Source organism: Phalacrocorax carbo, chromosome 2 (assembly GCF_963921805.1).
Source record: "Phalacrocorax carbo chromosome 2, bPhaCar2.1, whole genome shotgun sequence".
In the NCBI taxonomy this organism is placed as follows: Eukaryota; Metazoa; Chordata; class Aves; order Suliformes; family Phalacrocoracidae; genus Phalacrocorax; species Phalacrocorax carbo.
This window is the reverse complement of record NC_087514.1, coordinates 156,574,306-156,586,999: the sequence shown is the minus strand read 5'-3', so window position 1 is coordinate 156,586,999 and position 12,694 is coordinate 156,574,306. Positions and strand designations below refer to the sequence as shown.

At 41.4% G+C, this 12,694-nt stretch overlaps 1 protein-coding gene across 4 annotated transcripts in view; it reads right to left on the bottom strand.

Annotated features, from left to right (window-relative positions):
• Nucleotides 1-12,694, bottom strand: part of DIP2C (disco interacting protein 2 homolog C) — a 333,846-nt gene that overhangs the window by 9,408 nt on the left and 311,744 nt on the right. For all 4 annotated transcript variants that reach the window (XM_064444999.1, XM_064445000.1, XM_064445001.1 and 1 more), the window contains 3 exons: nucleotides 3,394-3,451; nucleotides 2,176-2,250; nucleotides 885-1,059 (listed from right to left, as the gene is read on the bottom strand). In XM_064444999.1, the coding sequence (XP_064301069.1) occupies nucleotides 885-1,059; nucleotides 2,176-2,250; nucleotides 3,394-3,451 (308 nt within the window). The remainder of the gene's footprint in view (nucleotides 1-884; nucleotides 1,060-2,175; nucleotides 2,251-3,393; nucleotides 3,452-12,694) is intronic.

Sequence of the window (12,694 nt, the reverse complement as noted above, 5' to 3'; positions counted from 1 at the left end):
AACCGAAAGCACATCTCTTCAGGAAGATGCTAACATAAGGACATGGGCAGCAGTTGTAATCCACAGTGATTACTGAAACGCTTTCAGATTTGATCACTCTTTGGCTGAAGGGCAGCTATTCTAATTGCACTGACACTGGGGCCCTGGGATCACTCCTGGAGGTGCTCGCAGCGTTGCTAGAAGCCATACTTTGCCAACAGCCTCAACTGCCACCTCAGCCAGCCGCCGCTTGTGGCACCGTGCTCTGCAAAAATCACAGGAAAGTAACATTTTCCCAAGCAGAGACTTTGTGTGCCTGGCAGTGCTGGTTTGCTTATATGTGTACATGAGATAAGGAGTGTCATCAAAACAAGTAACGAAATCCTGTACCTTCCTGACAGAAACCTAAACACCCTGTAGCTTCTCCTGCAGGCTACTGCTTGTATTACATTTCATAACCATCCCCACAGGTTTGAAGACAGGGAAATTTGAGAAATGGACAGCTTCTGTAAATAAGTTTATAACAGAGGAATTATCAAAGCTGTTCAACACAGGAGGGACAGGGCTCAAACTCACAACAAGGCTTTTTCTATGTGCACAAATGCATTCCTGTGGATATGACTGCAAGAGCATTTTAAGCTGCATTTCATATTTTTCAAGCTGAAGCACTTTGCACGTGAACAGTGCCAAAAAGTCAGTGATGGAGGGGATTTATAGCACCTGAGATACAGCAAAGAAAAAAATTGTTTAAGCAGGAAAAGCTTGCCCTCTGTTTTATTTTCTGATTATTTTAACTAAAGCTTTTTTGCAGTTCCACAGGTTTCACAGATTGAACACATTGGGTGGCGCAGGCTCAGAATAATCCTAATTACGTGCATTGACCTATATGACAAGAAACCTCGTACCTCCGTTTGCATCTGTGAGTTCTGTCCTTCTCAGGAACCCCAGATAGCCAGTTCGAGCCCAAATAGTCTGTGTGTCTCCAAAGCTGAGTCTTGAATTGAAATGATCTGATTGCAAAGATTCATCTCCATAGATGGTAAAATATCCACTGGCATTGTGAGTGCTGTGAACCCATATCTAAGTTAAAAGCAATTATACTGGTATTAATTAAAGTAGCTTTCCAGAATGAAGCATTATTGAAAATTCTTGATGCAAATATTTTCAGTCAGAGCTGGATAATACCATAATGCCTTTTAACACTGCTTCTGAACCCATAACTGACCCAGTTTTAGGCACAGAGACCCCTGTCTAGCCTCGCTGAAGTTGGGGTGCGGATCTGAGCTGTGCCTGGGGGAGAGGGACACTGGAGTCACGGCTGCAGGGCACCTGCCTTGCAGCCCTCTGGCCCCAGGTTAGCCAAAGACCTGCACAGCCTCCTTGAATGGCTCAACTAGCTCCGAGGTCTCTTGGTTACGGCCGTTTTCAGAACAGCCTGTAGACCAGTGCTCTTTCCATAGTCCCCACCTCCTGGTTCAGTGTATTTACTCCAGCAGGGTATCCTCCATAAACTGCAGACAGACAGATTATTTTAAAGGGTGAGGCCAGGGACCTTCACCTATGGAGAAGGATTCATTTCATCTAACTCAAGGCATCATGGAAATTTTTATGGTATCATAGTAATGAAACCTTACAGATGAATCTCACAAATTAGATTGTAGTTTTAATTATGACTAAGCAAATTCTTCATTTTGTTAATTAGATCTTTAATTGCTCATTGAAAATAACATTTTTTCCCTCTCTCTAGAAACATAAAATAAATTGGAAAAACATATAGCCCTGCTCAACTCAGCTAATGAGAGCACTTCAGTGCATTGAAGCACAATGATTATAAAAAGAATAGCACTAGAAAACCATCTAGCTGAAATTAGACTAATCAATAAACTTGTTTTTTGTGTAAGTTTGTATCAGAATTAGTGAAGCACCAAGTAGAAAACAGTTAGAAAAAGCATTTTTTTTCATTGTTTTAACAAACTTGAGGTAGTATTACTATTTTCAAGTATGTCACTAACAATATTAATAATGATACAGATATCATGCTACACACTTCATAAACTATAAAGAGCTGTAGAATCCACAATTTTCTTAACGAGACATTTGATAAGACATATATAGGAAACTACTGGCATACATGATGATAGCTTTATCTCTGCAATTTAGTTCAGAGCATACAAAGGTTAAGTTTTCATGGCTCACCTCACCAAGATGAGAATCTCCTAAGGGTCCCTTTGTTTCTGGATTAGCAATAATGATACGTACTCCTGGGAGGATCTATTGAGAGAAAACATGAGAAAGCAGATACTGGCTTATGCAATCAGATGCTGACTCTTTGTCCCTAAAAAACCTTCTCCAAAAACTAGAAGAAATCCTTAAAAAGTTTAAGCAGAATTATAACATCAAAAATTAAAATAGTCCATAGATGTAATAAATTCTGAGATATCTGGGAAATGCTACAAAACCTCTTGTCTTTGTGAAAGCTGGACCATCATTAAAAACACCTCAGAAATCAAATGTTCACCTACAATACAAAAATCACACCAAATGACCTGAGTCTCTCTGAGAGTATATACTAGAATAGAAAAAAAAAAAGTCTAGCCACATGAAACTTTGGCCTGAAACAAAAAGAAAGCCAGAGGCACCACGTAGTCTCCCCAGAACGAGGCCCTGCCAATGACTTCATGTAATGGACACTCAACCACTACAGAGGTGGGCAGATGTTAAACCCTAAAATAGAACAGGGAGCATCCTCTGACTATGAGAGTTTGCAAAGCTATGGTGAGAAAGTTTCAGATGAGCATCCACAGTGTGAAGGGCAGTCAGTGATCAGGGAGTACCTCGGTGGCTCAGTGCAGCAGCGATGGCACCTCTCCTTTCTCCCAGAGGCAGGGCATGCTCAGCAGGAGATCTTGGTCGCTGGCGCATGGCAGACGCTGCGGCCAGAGACAGAGCTGAGAGCAGCACCCCTATCTCTGCGTGCCAGTCCAGTGTCCTCACCCTGTCCCCACAGTGATGCCACCCACTAGGGACGGCTCCTCTGCAGGTGATCAGTAGCCTGCAGCGTTGGAAATCTCAGACCAGTTCTCAGTGGAGGTGGGACTACGTCGATAAAACTGCCTTTGCTAGTGGCACATTTATTGCTGTTTCAAGACTGAGATGTGGAGTATGAAATACCTTTTTTTGCATAAAAGAAGGAAATGCTTTTTGCATAAAAGAGGGAGGTACGGCTTCTGAGAGAGCAGTGATGCATCAGTTTCTACCACCATGCTCTAACCTCAACAGTAAAGAAAGGTCTTCAGTCTGCACAGCTGATAAAGCCTTCCTCAACACTACATTCACATAAAAATGAACAACAATGGAAATTTACTGAAAATATTTACCATACAAGGTACATTTAAATCTTCTTTCAGTACTTACTTTTCCTGACTCCATGAGGGGCAAACTATGTGGAGATCCTCTTTCAACTAAACGAACTCTGTAAAATACAGGTAAAAATAATATGCGTAATACATGGTTGCATTTATTTGCTTTTAATGAACATTTATTTCTAAAAGGAATGGTTAATGGTTCCAGGGATTAATGTTGCTTTTGGAACAGACAAAGCTTATATCCTGTAGAACATAATCGGGCCCCGTATTTAATCTTAGTCAAGACTTAGGGGTGGGAAAATAATGAAAAAAAGATGTGTGTGAACATTTTCTTAAATTCCTCAAATGTAGTTGATGCCTTTTATTTGTTTTTGATAGACTTTTGCAAATGGAATTCCATGCACAAATTTATTCACAACAAGAGGGATCTAAAGTATTGATTTCCCACAAGAACATCATAAATGCCAGGGCACAGACACAAAAGCATGTGAGCTGAGTGAGCAACCACATTCCACGAGTAGCTAACAACTAAAATCAAAGTCATATTGAAATAACTCATAACCTGGCTCAGCTTCAAATCTGCATTTGCAATCTTTTAATTATTTTCAATGGACAGTGGTTGATAAACATTTAAATTTAAAAAAATCATTTAATGAAAAAGGTTATTACTGCTGAGGTCAAACCCTTTCTCTGAATGCAGCTTACTGGTCCTCTCTCTTCCTTTCTTAGCTAACTTATCTTCCCACTAAAGGAACAGAAATGGCAGCTCTCCTTTAGTGGTATGATGGTCTGGAAGGAAATGCCTCATTTAACCATAGAAAAGTACTCAGCAGGTTAGAATGAAAGAGACTTTAAAGTCCTAAAATAGAGGATGATCTCAGCAAGTAGATGGTGAATAAAATTTGGTAACATCTAGGCATTCTTGTATCCTAAGTGAGATAAATGAAAAATTCTAACAGCCCATGAAAACCTTAAACTTCCCACTCCTGAACGTTTTTCACAATCCACTTAACCAAGCTAAATCTGGACTTCTGTCAAAAGAGCTGTTCTTACCTCTTTCCTCCCCTCAGCTCTCCGATTAGAAAGAGAAAAAAACAACACAAGATGCCTAAAACCCAACCCTGTAAAACCTATAAAAGAAGAGACGAAGACATAGCTAGGAGTAGATGGGTGGAGAACTGGATCTGGTTAAACCAATCATAAAACTGCTGTCTGTGAGAAGCAGTCACGATAGATCTTTTTTGGACTGTTGTGAGATCTTTTTATAGACAACAGTACCGCAGTGCTCAGTTTGGGAAATGAGGGATGAGACACAGAGAGACCTCAGCCAGAGGTCCCTTTGGGGAAGAACAAAGCTTTGGCAAGTTCAGTCCCTAAACATAAAGGAGATGGAATTTTTTTTTTTTTTTACTATTTCTTTGCTCCAAAAGTCTTCTATAAAAGCTGGGACTGTCAAGGTCAAGGCAGGAATAGTGAATAGTGTTTTATCTGCAGTTCTGGGAAGTCTCTCAGCCTTGATGGATGGGGCAGGGCTAAGCCCTGAGGCATTGCACATCAGTGTGAACAACTCCTCGCACTAACAGAAAGAGATACAACCAAAATATCCAGCAATTTCAGACTGCTTTTCCAAGTCATTCTGAGAAGAAAAGGATGTAAAGTGCCCTACAGGGGGCACTGCCTGGAGCAGACACAGTTAGGCAGCTGCAGCCTGACCCGCTCTCCTGCAAGCTGCGCAACAGGAACCATCTTCCAACATTTGTTCTACTGCCACAGAACCCCCAGACAGAGCCAGACACACTAATTACCACTTCTGGGTGTTACCTTTAACGTTACACTGTCCTTGTTTTACACTATTGCACTTAAACCTCTGTTGTGTTACAGGTGTGCACACACGCCTGTGTTTTCTACATTTTCTGTTGAGCCTCCCACCAGCTGAAGAGCAGAAGGGCCACCACAGCAAAAACAGTGAAGCTACAACACCCATCTATTCAACCGGGGACACAGACACGGGGCAGCAGAAACCCAGGCCATAGGAGCTTCGCTACAAGGTGTACATGCAAGGCTAAATTAATGCTACTCTAAAGGGCATGCCTACATAAGCAACGCTTATGTGCCGCTGTTCAAATAGCAAGCCAAAACATAGATACTTAGGAGTATGCAGCAAAGGCTTTAAAAATAACTCTGTGTTTATGGAAACAAAATCATAGAGTCATAGAATCATAGAATCATTAAAGTTGGAAAAGACCCTTAAGATCATCGAGTCCAACCGCTAACCTATCACTGCCCAGTCCACCACTAAACCATATCCTCAAGCACCACATCTACCCTTCTTTTAAATACCTCCAGGGATGGAGACTCAACCACCTCCCTGGGCAGCCTGTTCCAATGCCTGACAGCCTTTTCGGTGAAGAAGTTCTTCCTCATATCCAACCTAAGCTTCCCCTGGTGCAGCTTGAGGCCACTTCCTCTCATCCTATCGCTTGTTACTAGGGAGAAGAGACCGACCCCTGCCTCACTACACCCTCCTTTCAGGGAGTTGTAGAGAGTGATAAGGTCTCCCCTCAGCCTCCTCTTCTCCACACTAAAGAACCCCAGCTCCCTCAGCCACTCCTCATAAGACTTGTTCTCTAGACCCTTCACGAACTTCGCTGCCCTTCTCTGGACATGCTCCAGCACCTCAATGTCCTTCTTGTCCTGAGGGGCCCAAAACTGAACACAGCACTCGAGGTGTGGCCTCACCAGTGCCGAGTACAGGGGCACGATCACCTCCCTGCTCCTGCTGGCCACACTATTCCTGATACAAGCCAGGATGTCATTGGCCTTCTTGGCCACCTGGGCACACGCTGGCTCATGTTCAGCCGGCTGTCAGCCAACACACCCAGGCAGCTCTCCAGCCACTCCTCCCCAAGCAAATAGTGCAAAAACCAGCTGTTAATAACGCCAGTATTTCTGCCTTTTAATATGTATCTTCTTTTCTGTAAAATCCGTATTAGTGTAGAAATAGAAAATGCCTTTAACTGAGTTCTTCCAAACAACTGACATCTTTAATCTTTAAATCTGTATTTGCAGGCAGGTAGCTGTTCTTAGAAGTCATCATCTCAATCACTTGGTACTTCTTTTAACAGACAGAATTATCTTATTTATTATATACCAACATTTGTCAAATGGAGAAAATCTTAAAAAAGAGACAATTTAAAAAACCTCAACCACAAGCACTGCTAAGAGTGATGGTGTAACACAGGTCAGCAAGTACTTTATTTGAGTTTAGGATTGGTTTAAAAAGAATTTGATTTGGCTAACAGTAGCAAAAAACCTCTGCTGCAGGAAAAGTGTGTGTCAGAGCTGTCCAGCTGCCCGGAGATACTGCTGGCCTTTGCTCCCTTCCTGCTATTAAGACATGCCTCAGTGAAGTGTTGCTGAACTCCGGGCCTAGCAGAAATCACTTATAATAAAGCTACACATTCAGTAGTCAATGAAGTGACTACTGGAAATGAACCAACCTTCATAAATCTGACCATCTTTTTCTGCTTTGCTTTCAGCATCTGTGCTTCCCACTTTGTTCTTATTATCACTAGCATATTCTTCTAGTTCCCTTCTCCACCTATTTCCTTTAGCCTCATCTGATTTTTTAGCACATGACAATCCAGAAGGCACAAGTTCTCAGTTTCCAATTCTGTTTAAACCTCTCCCACTCTGTGCTTTCCGCCTCACAACCCTACAGAGTTATCACAGCAGTGCACTAAACATAGAAATGGCATTTCCTGGAGGTTTTCTGCGAGGGCCCTGTTAGCGCTCAAAAACTTGGACTCCTTTTTAAAAAGTTTCTGCTAAGCTCACAATCCATTTGGGAACATGCTGTTAAACCTCTAACAACTCTGAAATAATAAAAGATATTTTGCCACAAGCACAAGGAGATTTAAAAAAAAAAAAAAAAAAGGGAAACAATCTGATATTACTGACTCCTATGTGCATACTTAATTTTAAGTGTGCAATAGTCTTATTACCTCTACTGGGACTAGTACTGTGAATAAATTATGGACATTAGGCAATAATTTTTAAAATTAGTTTTACTGTGCCTCAGCATAAAATAATTCAATTGTTCCCAGTCTCCCCCAAGAGATATCCGTTTTTCCACTGACAAACACAGACAGCAGACACCACTGAAAACTTCACTTTCCCTCTCAAGCGAGCAGCATCACTACAAAGGCTGGTCTGGCAGGCAAGGTAAAAAGGCAGAGCACAGGGCCCATCAGACCCTTGAAAAACAACACCTCTGAATTACCCAAGTGATGCTGGCAAAGAAACCCACAGCTCCTTACAGCCTTCTTAGGACAATGTTAATAAACCTTCTCCAAATTCAGAAATAATCATAAGGTGCTCCCAGACAGCCCAGGTCTAGAAAGGGCAAGTCCTGTTTCTCTGCAGTGCTCCAGCCACTCTTTGTTGGGAGTGAAAACAATCCCTTACAAAGTGAGTACAGAGCCTTCTTGCTGCTTTCTGCTGCCTTCGCGTCGTGCTGGGAAGGGCAGAGGAGAACATGGCAGTAGACCCAGCCTGGGCAAAGAGCCTGAAAATCAAGCGGATGGGAGAAAAATGCTGCCCTTGGGTGTGAAAGCTACTTTTGCACCTTCTGGTGGTTTGCAGCCAAGCTGAGAAGGAAAACATAAACGAGTGACCCGAGGTAAGGCAGACAAAATGTCTCACTGGAGGGGAAACGCAGAAGATGCTTAAGAATCACTGCACTGTTACAAAGCTATAAGCAATGATGATACGCAACAAATCTGTAATATTTACATAGTACAGTGTAGGAGAGTATAATTTTTAGAATTTTTTTCACTGGATTCTAAGAATTAGTCTTTTTTGTCTACTGGAGCTGTACGGTTAAGAAAGATGCCTATGTTTCAAAGTCTGGTTACAGGAATTTAATAAGGAATGCAGCTACAACACCGGTATGTGCTAAACTTTTTTCTTGTTACAATTTAATACATTGGACAGATTCCATCTCCTTTAAATCAAACACTTACTATAGAAAGGTAGGACTGAAATCTGACTTCAGAATGAAAACTGGCAAGCTATAACTAACCAGCACTGAAATCACTGTGCAGCGAAGGGGATACCGAAATAGAGTAACGTCTTTCTGCTCAACTCTCTTCCATGAAACTGCAGATTTTGCTTATGCTCCTTTTCAGATCCCGTCCATTAGATGATGAAAACTCTCCGAAATACGTTCCACGGCTTGCTAGTATTTTGCACTAACTGGAGAGTTTGTCAGCAGAGCTAGTAACTGTTGCTTTGGGAACCTGCAGGGGCTGGAGCGTGCAGAGTGGTACTAACCAATGTTATGGTGCCAAAACTGGGCAAACCTTCAAAGCTGGCTGTGCTGTTGCTCTGAGAAAGAGTTTGCATTCTGTGGCTCTAATAGAGATGGAAAGAAGCTATGAGGTCATCCAAGTCTCGCTCCTGCCAAAAAAAGACTGTTCCCTGCAGTGCACTTTTGAGTGCTTTGTCTACTCCTGTTACAGTATTTCAAATGATGGGGCTTCTTCCACTTCCCTTCAGAGTTTATTTCTCAGCTGAATGTATTTCATAGTCAGGAACCTCTTTACTCTGTGATGCTTGGCACAAACCATTCTTAGTTTCCTCTTAGTATTTCTAACTAGTGCTCCACATCCAATTCAAAGGAGTTTTTTCCACTGTCCCATTTCTTTTTAAATATAACCCAGCTAATGAGTTTGCCTTCTACCCAAACACTTGGCCAAACCCCGCATCTTGAACTTTTTTCTTTCCTTTTAGAGCCATTCCCACAAGCTGAGCCATGGTAACTGCCCTCCTCCTCGCCAGTGTTCCAGCAGCTTCTGCTGTTAGCCAGGCTTGGGATCTGAAGCGCTGCACCTTCCATCATCTCAAGCTCTTATTTCCCCGTCTGCCCTACTGGCCCTTCCTGCGGTCTTGAGCAGTCTGTTCTCACACCATGTCACTTTGCAGTTCATGCCAGCTTGGAAGTCCAGCATTTTGGTTTCTTTAACACCAGCTATTTTGCCTGCTAATTTCTTTCAATAGCTGGAAAGCAGGTAAGATGTAATGCACATATAACCTAATATATATTGAAAGTACGCTGTATAGAAGTCCCCTCCTTGCCCATAGCCCTTCCGTGGCAGAATGAAACAGCTGATGGTCTCTGGCTTCGTTCCAGCCCTATTTCTCAAGTTTTCCTGCCGATTGCCATCTTACATTAGAAGTTGAGCTTGTGGGGAGAAAGTGGTATTTTCTTATCCTGCAAGAAATTGATGTTTTGAAAATTTTTGTGTATTAAACTGGAACAAAAATGTGAACTATGGAAAGAAGCTGTAAATGGAATTCAAAAAAATAATGTTGCAGGTGAGAAAAAGAGGTTATTTATGTTTAGTGTTTCAGGGTTTTTTTGTTGTTGTTGTTTTGAAATATAAGTTAATTAACTTGCCAAACTGAAAATGCTTTAACCACCATCATGAGCAAAAATTCAAAAGTTAAAGTAGGGTGTTTTGACCACTTTCAAAATTCTTTTTCCTTAAGCTGAAAAAGATCTGTCAAAACTAACCTTTCTGATTTCAACACAACAGTCTCTTCTGGTGAGAAAAAGATGATCACCTAATTCATTAGAAATTTTAACCCAAATCTAACTGTAAGGCATTTAACGCCAGAGAGCTTTCGTGTAGCTGTATCCACAGCACGGTGATTTCCCAGTTCTGACTGAAGTGGCTAGGAAGTAGTGCCGTGAACTATTGCCATCATCAACACCTTTCAGATATATATTGCTGTCTAATGTTGAGATAGTGCCTGGGTTAGGACTGATGATGCAGCCTGTTCTGATTTTCTGTAGTTAGAGGAAAGATAGGCACTGTAGGTAACAGTGGGATCCTGGACTGGGGTCAGGGCTCTTTGACACTCAAGACTTTCAGTGCACCTTTTCTTTACTCAAATCATAAAATATTTCTACATAAACTCTTCCAGAAGTTACAAGACAATGAGCTCATTCTACCAAAAATGGAAATACAGATCAAAGAACATAAGCTCTGCCTTACAAAATGACATACCCAGCTCAAATAGCCGCATCAGAAAAGTAGGAAAATGGCACAGCTGAACACTTGGCTGAAGCGAAAATCTAGATAATGAAGAAGAGTTTCCCTGCATCATCCTGGTTTCCTCAGAGCAGTTTTCCTCCCATCACAAGACTAATTCAGCTAATGGGTAAATACAACTGAGACTGAAAAAGGGAGTTTTGGATTGAGGCAAACTTTAGCCCACAGAATGGACAACCGTTACATCTTCTATATGTCTAGGACATATTTTAATCCTGTTAATTTGATAATCAACAAGTTCAGTTAAAGAATTAGCACTAAATCACTTCCTTTAATGTAAAGACTTTTCCTCACTATAAACCTAAATTACACTTCATGTCCCAAACTCCCTGAGGTTAAAAGCAAACTAACAGCTTCCAGTCCTTCAGATGGCTGAACAAAGAAGCAGAAAAGGTTACAAAAGGACTTAAGACAGTTCAGGAAGTTGCAAAGGGATCGAAATGAGGCAGGAGATTTAATTCAGGAAGGGAATAGTCAAAGCTTCAGAGATTAAAAAAATGAAGGCAATTTTATCATATAAGACTATGGGAATATATAAAAAATCTAAGTCATGTTCATGTCTGCTTTCAACTTTGGAGTACTTTAAAATGTCCAGATTTTGTTATATGTGAACTACATTAAATTTGTTTAAATTAACTTTGCACATAGTGTAAAGCACAATACAGAACTATTTGAAGTGAAGGCAATGGACTGGGACTCTGGAGAATTTGGCCTCCCTCCTGGCCCTACCTCACACCTACTGTCCCCCATCAGGCACAGCATCACTTTTCTCTGTGCTTCAGGTTCGTATTTGCAAAAATGGGCATAATGCTAGCTCAGCTGTTATCTTTTTATTTAGATCACAAACGTCCCAGAACACAGTGTTTATCACTGATTGTACAGCACTTTTCATAATCACAGTTGTGATCTGATGATTCTGTTTAATGCAGTATGCCTTCTCTATTTCACAACCCTTTATCTTCCCAGTTCTAATTGAGAAAAAGAGACTCCACACATAGGGAAAACTTTCATTATAACAAATTTGGGATCTGAAAATGTCCTTATCTAATTGAATTAGCTTATTTGTTCTTAACAAATGACAAAAATAATTTTAGCTTCCCTGATGCAATATTCATATTCTACATTCACACAACATAATCAAAGGTGGAATTTCTGAAATCAAGTCATTCTCTTTCACCTGCCCTGTTGTCTTGCTACAGCCTTCAAAATTCATACCACCAGCTGACTCACCCTGCATTTTGGGGGAGGAACTTGCAGAAAGTTCCCTCTCCTTAACAACCACCAGGGACGTTTCCTGTGCATGAAAAACTTCAACACAAGGAGCTACTTTTTCAGTTGAATTAAAACTGCAGATCACCACTCTGAAGAAAAGGTCAGCGGTGCCATGAGCAGCAGCGCCTTGTACACCTGAAGGCACTGAAAAGGGACTGTCCTTTTCAGAGAAGACTTATTGGGAACCCTAGCTGTGCTTCGCAAGACTCTTCACATAAGTAAGCTCATCTTCTGCAAACAGGCACTTCCAGTATATGCAATAATAAGAAGGATATGTGAGGCTTGAAGAACATGCTAAGAGCTATTGAAGAGAGCCATTGAAGAGGATATTATACCTCTAACCAAGTTAGTGATGGATCCTTATATAATACAGGATGCTTTTACTGTTTTTGAGAGCTCTCTTTCCCAACCCTAACCATTTGGTATTCCTACAGATAGAGACTCCACTGATGACAGGAGCCAAATGACTGCCTGAAGCTAGCAGAGCTGGAGTGAGTCCCAAAGGTGACAGAGCCCATTTCCCAGGAGTAACTGCCAGCACAGCACCCTCCGCTGAATTATTTGTCGCAAAAAAATGTCAGCGTGTGGGATAGCAAAGGCCCTGTCTTCCCTGCACTGGCTAGCAAGACAAGAGGAGAAAGGAAAGAGGGGTGGAAAGCACTTAGGAAGCTCCATCTCTTACAGCACACCACAGTCTGTGGCTAGGTCTGCCGAAGCTGCAAAGGCTCACTCCAAATTTTATATTTAAGTATTTTTCTTTCCAAAGCAGATGTCTCTATTGTGAAATGCACTCTAAGGTATGGGAAAGCAGCACTTTTTTTCTCCTCTACTGAAACAGTAAATGTGTACTCTATGTTGATCACTCTTGGCATTTTTAAGGAATCACTGTTTAGTGCTCCATTACTAGCATATACCAAAATGAGGGGGGGGAAGCAAATTATGCTTCAGAATACACTATCT